Source organism: Nicotiana sylvestris, chromosome 8, assembly GCF_000393655.2.
Source record: "Nicotiana sylvestris chromosome 8, ASM39365v2, whole genome shotgun sequence".
Classification (NCBI taxonomy): Eukaryota; Viridiplantae; Streptophyta; class Magnoliopsida; order Solanales; family Solanaceae; genus Nicotiana; species Nicotiana sylvestris.
In genome coordinates this window covers 202,977,628-202,986,645 of record NC_091064.1, presented here as the reverse complement: position 1 = coordinate 202,986,645, position 9,018 = coordinate 202,977,628, and the positions used below count along the sequence as shown (strand labels likewise).

At 36.1% G+C, this 9,018-nt stretch overlaps 1 protein-coding gene across 1 annotated transcript; it reads right to left on the bottom strand.

Annotated features, from left to right (window-relative positions):
* Window positions 1-464: 464 nt before the first annotated feature.
* LOC104213339 (uncharacterized) lies at window positions 465-8,665 on the bottom strand. Its single transcript, XM_009762831.2, has 11 exons — window positions 8,158-8,665; window positions 7,064-7,139; window positions 6,816-6,923; window positions 6,020-6,136; window positions 5,315-5,671; window positions 4,060-4,376; window positions 2,303-2,402; window positions 2,155-2,214; window positions 1,787-1,873; window positions 1,175-1,315; window positions 465-931 (listed from the first exon to the last, which is right to left on the bottom strand). The coding sequence occupies exons 1-11, from the start codon at window positions 8,262-8,264 to the stop codon at window positions 602-604; spliced, it is 1,800 nt and encodes a 599-aa protein (XP_009761133.1). The 5' UTR covers window positions 8,265-8,665; the 3' UTR covers window positions 465-601.
* Between the last annotated feature and the right edge of the window lie 353 nt (window positions 8,666-9,018).

Sequence of the window (9,018 nt, the reverse complement as noted above, 5' to 3'; positions counted from 1 at the left end):
TTACACGTCTCTTTCAAGAGACTTTTGTGGCCCACATATTATGGTAATTAATTTGTTTAACTTGTCTCCCAAGTAATTGCTTTATTAGATAAGATTTTATTGTTATGAATATTAAGAAGTTTCCTTGATGGAAGGAAACTATTAATTATGAGTCCCTAGGGTAATCGTACTTAGGGCTAAAATATTTGCCTAAGAGTCCCTAGCTAACTTATAAATAGGCATGCGACTCCACAAGTCTGGTATCCTATTATAGACATGCTAGAAGACTCTAGGTTTTTCTGTCAAAGTTTTACAAAGGTGATTCCTTACAACGCTTGAACAACAATGGTACGTTTTTATTAATATTCCATTGCGTTGGCTCTATGTATTTATGTGATTTTTTTAAATTTACACCATATCTTGGCACTTCACAAATTAAAAGTTGAATATCTAAGTAACTCGATTTGCTAGAACCTGCAGATGAATTGAAGCCAATGTACATTCACTTGATTACCAGATCAAATCATAACCCTACAAACTGAAGGAATGAACCAAGGCTTAAGCATTAGTTATGTGCATCAGAAAGATCAACTCAAGACTTTCTCTACATTATTCAACACTTCTATGCCCACCAAGGCTTCTCTGTAAAATCTTTTGAAATTACATATTGGAATCTTGAAGAGTAAGGTAGCCATTCAATTATCTGAGATGACTTTTTATTGGTTCTTCCTTCAACACATTTATGTATGGAATCGCGAAGCTTCTTTTCAACGTTTTCCATAACCCAGTTAAGAAGATCATCCGCTGGAATACTTGCTTCCTTCGCATATCTTTCGAGAACCTTAGGTAAGAATACCCTTTTTGACTTCTTTACAACAATATTAGCCTGTAGAAACTCTCTTTTTGCCGCTTCCAATTCCTCCACAATATTTAAGGCTGTGTACACTTTCAGCTAGAAAAGAAGAAAGAAACCGAAGAAGTGTTAGATGTTGACAATCTGTTTAGATCCAATGTATATTGATATTACTCCGTTTTGCTTCAAATCTATCAAGAAGTCCTCAAGAAAGCGATATTGTTGGTTTACCAATATAAGGAGAAAATGCAACTACTTACCGAGAGATCAAAAGAAGCTCTGGTGCACAGGAAATATACAAGACAAAAAAATAAAATAAAATGAGAAAACATAACTACTTACCATGGGATCGGAAAAAGCGCCAGTGCAAAGAGCAAACAAAACAAGGGGCTGGAACTCTTGAAGGGCGAATTTTGAACTGATGAGTTGCTTTTCTTCGCCCGATCTTTTCCGTAAAGCAGTTGACAGAATGGTCTCCAACCACTGTAATTGGAGTTAAGAAAGAAAAATCATCAAGTGTTGTTAAAGTAAAAACTGTGGATTTACTAGGCTTTTTTGTAGCTAGTGTATATTTCAAGAGGACTTTAATCATTTTCATATTTCTTTTGGCATTTAAATCAGCCACAACTGCTGAAGCCCTAAATTTTTCTCCTCTCTTTGAGAAAGTGCATATTGGAAGATAATAACATACCATACTACTGTATATATATAAAAAAAAAAAAATTGAGAAACAATTGTACATATTGCATAAGGCTACAATAACTTTAACTATGTCTTAGTCCCAAACAAGTACTTATAAGCTGAGAATGGAAACCGGCACAGAGAATCTTTTTGCTAAATTATTGTTACATAAAATGAGCAAAAGAGGCAGGATCCAAATTAGTTTCTAATGATGTTATACTGCTATTCCTTAACTGGAGCTTTTAGCCATTCTAAATTTGAAATAGTGAATACCCGTCCAATCCGATGCGTACGCAGGCCAAAAATCGACTGTTCAATGGCATTGGCACTTATGATCTGGCCACCAACATTGTAAGCAGCCTGCACTATACAGAGAAGCAAATGGTGATTCAAATACTCAAAGATACATCTATGATAAATAAGCGAAGTAGATCAATCAGCAACCAGACAGTGTTTCTATGCATTCCCATCCTAATAAATAATTAGAATGAAGGATAACAGAGAAAATCATTTAAAGAGAAAAGAAAAGGACCATAACTCCGATACCAATCTGTATGCATATTTAAATACTTGCAATCCATAATAGACAAAAAGAATAAAAGGAGAATGACGCATAGTAAACACAAATTAGATTAGACTACCTTGTGAAACAATGCCAACCTCCTAAGAGAGTTCTGTGGTACTCCATATGCCAGATATGCCTAGATAAGACAAAGAAGGAAATGTAAAGAAACATAATAAACAAATCCAAAAGGAGAAACAATACAAGCAAGCAAGAGCCGTCTTTACATGCATAACTAAGGAATTGTACAAATTGATCCAGAATGCCATCTTGGCATTGGTTTCCATCTGACTGATATTTGTTCTTTCCAATTGCTCCACCAAAACTCTGAAAGTTTGAAACAAAGATACATATCAGAGTGGAGATTATCATGTCATCTGTTTTTTTTCTTTTGTTGCTTTATAGGCGTCTTTGCTATAGAGAGATAAACCAGCATATATAGCATGTATTGCACCAAATACAGAAAGATGATACGAAAAGCCTGAGCCCCTTAGCAAATTATGAAAATGTATCTTCCACCTATATCATTTTTATTGATTATAGAATAGTTGGTGCAACAAGATCTCCTCTGACTTAGTATCTTTCACCTTCAAGCAATAGAAAAGTTCTAAAGGCATTACAAAAGGATGCAAGGTCTACTTAGGATATAGTAATCTGTAATTCCACTTAGACACTTAGTACTTCTTCTATATCGGGCCGTCTTCAAAACAGTAATATCCTAACCGATCAAAGAAAAATTGTAATATCATAAAAGCTTATCCAGTAGGTCAGAACTCCTTAGTATCTAAAAGAGATGATGCTTTACAAAATGACCCAGATTAAACATAATGCTACTGGTGAGAAAGTGAAGAATTTCCAGAGCTTTTCCGGGTATCCTCTGATAACTACGTTAGGCAAATGATCCAAATACAGAATTGGCCCGTAATTATGGTTACAGCCTCTCATTCATTCCCGTTTCCTTTCTTTAAGGAGGAAATAAATGCTTAACTGTAACAGCGATTGGCTTTCTCGAGAGTGCTTATTTGGTCTTCTACATAGTTTAGTCTAGAAATGCAATGGATGCTAGTGACCTGACTAATAGGTGTTACACTTCTAGAAGAAAAAAGAGCACTAAAGGTTAACCCGAAGTCTCTTTTCCGGGCTATAATTTGGAGCATAACATAAATTCTGAAGGATGGCGTGGCCCCAATGTAGGATAAGATGCGGGAAGCGAGGCTTAGATGGTTCGGGCATGTGCAAAGGAGAAGCCTAAATGCCCCAGAAAGGATGTGTGAGTGGTTGGCTTTGGCGGGTATGAAAAGAGGTAAAGGGCAGCCTAAGGAGTATTGGGGAGAGGTAATCCGGCAGGACATGGCGCGACTTCGGCTTATGAGAACATGGCCCTTGATAGGAAGGTGTGGAGGTCGAGAATTAGGATTGACGGTTAGTAGGTAGTCGAGCGTTGTTCTATTCCCGCACCGGGTTAGTAGGGCTAGTCTGATAGTATCTTGCCTTAGGTTGCTAGTATTACATATTGTTTTCTTACAATCTTCCGCTACAATTTCCTAGTATCTTGCCGTTGTTATTGCTTTCTTTCATCTATTTTTCTGGCTCTTAGACTAATAGTATTATCTTTCTGGCCTTTGTTGTTGTTACTGTTTGTTCCTAGTGTTCTTTTCATCTTTCTAAGCCGAGGTTCTATCGGAAACAACTTCTCTACCCTCAGGGTAGGGGTAAGGTCTGGCTACACACTACCCTTCCCACAACCCACTTGTGGGACTCTATTGGGTTTGTTGTTGTTCTTGTTGTAAAGTAAATTCTGATTCAAATGGTGGCTCTAGGACAAACAAAATCATTAAAAAAGGGAGAAACAACCATCTTGTAATTCAAGAAAGCAGCATAGAGAAGTGGCAGCGAACTCAAGACTTCTCTTTCTTAGGGCCTCAACTTTTCAGTGGTAAACTTATGTAGTTTAAGCTTCTTTTATGCTATCAATGAAATGCACCTGTAGTTGCTGATGGCATAAGATGCACGAGAGAATTTATTCTTGTCTGTTGCTATCCAAGATATTTCAATAGTGGATTTGCAAAACCAATCTCTGTCTTCTTTAATATCATGCTTTGGAATTATCACATTAGTGGATGACCCTGATGACAAAGGTGATCGCTTTTCTTCAGTACTGCTCGACTGATCTGTACTACGGAGCCAACAGTATACTGCAGCCATGCACCTTACCATTTCCTCAGACAACTTACTGGGGCACTGGTAAAGATGGTCTTTAAGACTTCGGGACAGAGGAGCTTTCTCCATTGATGTTTGCTCCTGCAATAATTGACAGAAAATAACATGAGTCGATCATGTGGAAAACGTTGCTCCGATGAATTAGAGGAAACAAATAATGAAAGCTCTACAAGTAAAAGGGTATTTCTTTGACATAATTGGGATTGAATGTTTCATAGTGAGTAATTTGGATCCCCTTTCAGCAGAGAATGATAAAGGGCCAATAGAACAGCTTGTTTGTTAGTAAAGCAAAAGGCAGATTCAGCACAGAGCACACCACAAGAATGTAATAGAACACTAGAGGATAAAAGCATTGCATAATATTGGATGTGCTATTTAGAAGTGTCAAAGAAAATTAAAAGAAAATATAGATATTGAATTCCATTTGATACTATAATGTGGGCACTGAGTATGAGTGGGGAACTCAAGTTTTAGCATGCCAGAACCTGGATAACAAGTACAGCCCAAAACCAAAGACTAAGTAAGATATTTTGAACCTAGAGCTGTATTAAGTTAGTTACAACTGCTCAAAAATTGAATTCCTTATGATATTTAGCTTCACCTTTAGTTCCAACTTTCTCCATGCACATAATTTTAGGTTTCAATATTTAAGAACCAACACAAAATGTTAAATTGGATATAAATGCATGCATGGCGTAAGCCGTAAGGTGACATGCTTAAATTATACTCCACGTATTCAACTTTAGGTGTGCTTCATACTGGTAAAAAAAATCTAATGGTAGCAAAATATCAGAAGCAAATAAACAAAAGTCAAAGTGGTTTGTCCTTTTAATGTTTTCAGTTTCCTAGCAGAAAAAACAAGAATTCTAGGATTCATGTTTTTCGCCATATGGATCCTGACTGGACAAGGGGCTTAAGCAAGAGACCGACCAACTACAGCAAAGTGTTAAGGTGTGGCCACGTTAGCAGAACTTCTCATACTCTTCGGATTTTTTTTACTCTTAGGGTTGGAACCTTACCTTAGCATGGGCTGAACAACTTTTCTGAATGTGTGCATTAGCTTTACTATTATAAAATGAAGCATGTCTTGATTTTGACTGCGACAAGTTCCTTTTTCCCAATTCATTTATGGCAGCAAGAGCTTGGAATGTCCGCAAAGGAAACTTTTTGGATGAGCAAAAGGCACTTGATATTATACTTGGGTGTTTTCTAGACTCAGCTTTACTATGTGCTGGAGAAGTCATGACCGAACTTTGCTCAGAAGAAGGCCGGCTAATGCATTCTTCAAAAACGCTCCTGTACAGAGAAAGGACGTGCTGCTCACGGTTTGCAACCTCTTCTTCAAGTAATTCAATCTCAGCTATCAACTCTTTTGTCTGAAATGAGAAGAAAACCATATTAACCTTGACTAAGTTGAGCAGAGCCAAGGCTGGGAGTTGAAAATGAGAAGAGAACATCCAATATTTGATGTTGTCAACCTTATAGACAAAGAATATATATATATATGAACTATATCCAGAACTATAATGGGAAAACTCAAGTCAAGGACAATCTTCAGAACTGTATAGAGTTACTAGAAGACATGGTAATCAACCATTCCAATTAGCAGATTGCAGGAGTAAAAAACCATTATCTGATGCTCCATTTCCTATATTTTACCAAAACAACTCAAAGGACTAAAGCGATAAAGAAAGTAGAAAAGTTAGTTGTCAAAGGTCAGGTACCTGAGCAGCAAAATGCCTATGTCCAGGAGAGAGGGTGCTAGAAGCTCGTCCCATTGCCCTCTCAAGCACCATACGCATTGATTTTTCTTGCTGCAAGCGCATTTGTAGCTGCTCGATCTGCGCATATTGATTATGTGAAAGAGAACCATAGATTCAGATATTGGTAAAGTTTCTGAGAAGTTACTTTTGACTTCCAAATGAAACTAAGATGTACTCCGTTCCAACTAGGAGAAACACGATGATATTGAAGTGCTCAGAAATCTGTATATCCATGGAGTATTGGCCTCATTTCCATTTATAGATGTCCAAATTAATTTTCCAACATGGAAAACAAGGTTCATTTTATCCTAAATTTCAAGATTGGAGTTTTACTAAGATCCTGCTTACATTAATGAGTTAGTAAAACTTTCAGAGATGGATAGTGAAAAACATGAAACCTCAATTTTTCTAATATTGTCTGTTTAATAAGTAAATTTTTCTCTACTTCCTAGTAGACAAAGATTGGAGAACAAGTACATTCAGTACCTAGCTTTAACAATAATAAGAATTCTATCAATACCAACAGCATAGACCTAGAATCAATTTATGCTTTACACTAACTGGCTTGATGCATGGCTCAATGTATCTCGAGTTGCTGCAGTTTAAGTAGCAGCAAGGTCAACAAGACGGTGTTGAAGATAAAAATCAGAAGTATCCAACAAATGGCATAGGCAATTTTTTTTTCTGTAAAAAAATGTGATAATGGATTTGACTGCATATAGTAATGTATGATAGACATTAAGTGAATAAAATTTACATCTTTTTCCAAGGAGACTCTGTGGCCTGGAACTGCCTCTCTGCTAATAATTTTGGAGAATTCATGTAATGGACTTGCTTTACAACTCCTTGCTGAAGGTAGCAAAACCTGCACATTCAAGATTTTATCTGCTCATGTCATTTACTTATCTAATCAAACTTCATCATTCCTCTAAATAAAGCAAGCCCGAATTATTAAAGATCCTCAAATTTCGCTTATACAACAGAAGAAAAACATGAAGCTCTTACAGGTGGTTCATTCAACTCTTTTCTTACAGATTGTCTGTCTCCGCCTTTTGATACAGCAACGTTTTTGTCGGAAGCACTGAGACAAAAGCATAACCAACTTAGAAGGCCAAAGACACAACTCAATTTTAATTCATGCACATTTAAATTAGCAATTAAAGAATGAATTGACACAAGATTCCCTACTTAATCAAATTAATCTCATCCTAATTTGAGCAACTGTAGTTTTTGTAAACTTCCGCCTTTGTGTTAGTTCATGTTCTTGGTCAGCAATATCTGGACACAGCTCTAGTCATTTTTCACCATGGATGTGAATCCAAGGAAAAGAAACAATAAGGATTAACTTAAACATAACAAGCAAATATCTGTAGCCATTTTATCTTGTAAAGGTTCATACATGTTGCTAACATGAGGTGGTAATAACATGATTTTGTGTTAATTTCAGAGGATTTACTGATAAACTACTCTGAAAATGATTCTTCTTTTTTCTCCTTCATATGCCAAAAAAGCATGCTCTTCTTGCAACATAAATTTACAATCATATAAGGCCAAGTCAAAATATACAAATGCATTCACACTCAAGTTAAAGTTAACCATCCAATTAGACGTTACTGATTAATTCAATAAGTTGAAGAGGAAGGCAAGTATTTTTTTTCTCTAATTTGGACATCCAAGAACTGAACATCATTCAGAAGATTTCGAAATCCTGGTCTTTGAAAAAAAAAAAAAGATTTAGTCTTCTATACAAGAAAAGACAGCATTCCATTTTTAAGTGGCAATGTTCCTCAAAATTTCATATCTCCTTGAAAAAGGGCAGCCCGGTGCACGAAACATCCGTTATTCATGCAAGGTCCGAGGAAGGCTGCACCCCAAGGGAGTGTGATGTAGGCAGCCTACTCTGATGCAAGCATCAGTGGCTGATTCCACGGCTCGAACCCGTAACCTATAAGTTACACAGAGACAACTTTACCGTTGCTCCAGGCTCTCCTTCAATATCTAAACCATGAGTAACCATCTAATAAACCAAGGAACATCAAATACCAGACAAATCGCATGATTAGAGGAAAATTAAAGTAAGCTAAGGCTAAAAAATGAACCTTTTGCAACGCCTATGTTGGGCATAACCATATGCACATTTCCAAGAACTGCCATTTTCTTTCTTCCCAACTCTTCTCTGATTTTCATCTATCACTATATCATTCATTGTTTTTTCACTTTTGTTAGAAACCAACTAGAAAATACTCTGATATCTCACATTACATTCTTGAATACACTACAAAACTCAGACATGTACATACATACTTAATAAACTCAAGAAAAAAAAAGAAAAAAAAATATTTTAGCATGAGTTAACAAAGCAACAAAAAAACAAATGAATGGGACTGGACAAAAGATTATGATGAATGGGCTACAGAAAGAATAAATGAAGGAATGAAGGCAGGATAAATGATTTCTAATGGGGGTTTTTAAAATAAATAAATTGGACAATACTAAATTATTAATCTGAAGAAATTGAATGCAGAGAACAATGTTTAGAACAAGATGAAAGAAAAAGAATGGTGAAGTTGCCAACTACTTAGTAAAACACACACACACACACTCTATAGATTATAGATATAGAAAAGCTATAGAAATTACCACAAAGAGATGGGACCAAGTTAGCTGCAAAGCATTGAATTGCATGACTTAAGTGTAGTTGAGAGCATTGAATGAGATGGTAATTAATTTCACCTGCCACTCTTTGCATTTACGAATCTTGATTTTGGTCAGAACTTTAACAAGAAAACTGAGGGGATGATTTTTTTTGAAAGACGGAATTGTTATAGGAAGAAGTGTAACTGTGCCAAGAATTTGAGCATCGGATGCTGACTTTTAATTCATACATAAGAGTTAAATCTTATGAATTAAAACACTGATAGACGGTCATAATAAACGGTCTATATTATCATTCTTTTAAA

What these genes read in the sequence shown, in the direction of transcription:
- LOC104213339 (XM_009762831.2), bottom strand. Translation starts at nt 8,264, where the DNA reads ATGAATGATATAGTGATAGATGAAAATCAGAGAAGAGTTGGGAAGAAA. An exon ending in CAACATAGGCGTTGCAAAAG is followed by an intron (nt 7,140 to 8,157) that starts GTTCATTTTTTA and finishes CTTTTGTCTCAG; the next exon opens with TGCTTCCGACAAAAACGTTG. An exon ending in GCGCTTTTTCCGATCCCATG is followed by an intron (nt 932 to 1,174) that starts GTAAGTAGTTAT and finishes CTTCTTTTCTAG; the next exon opens with CTGAAAGTGTACACAGCCTT.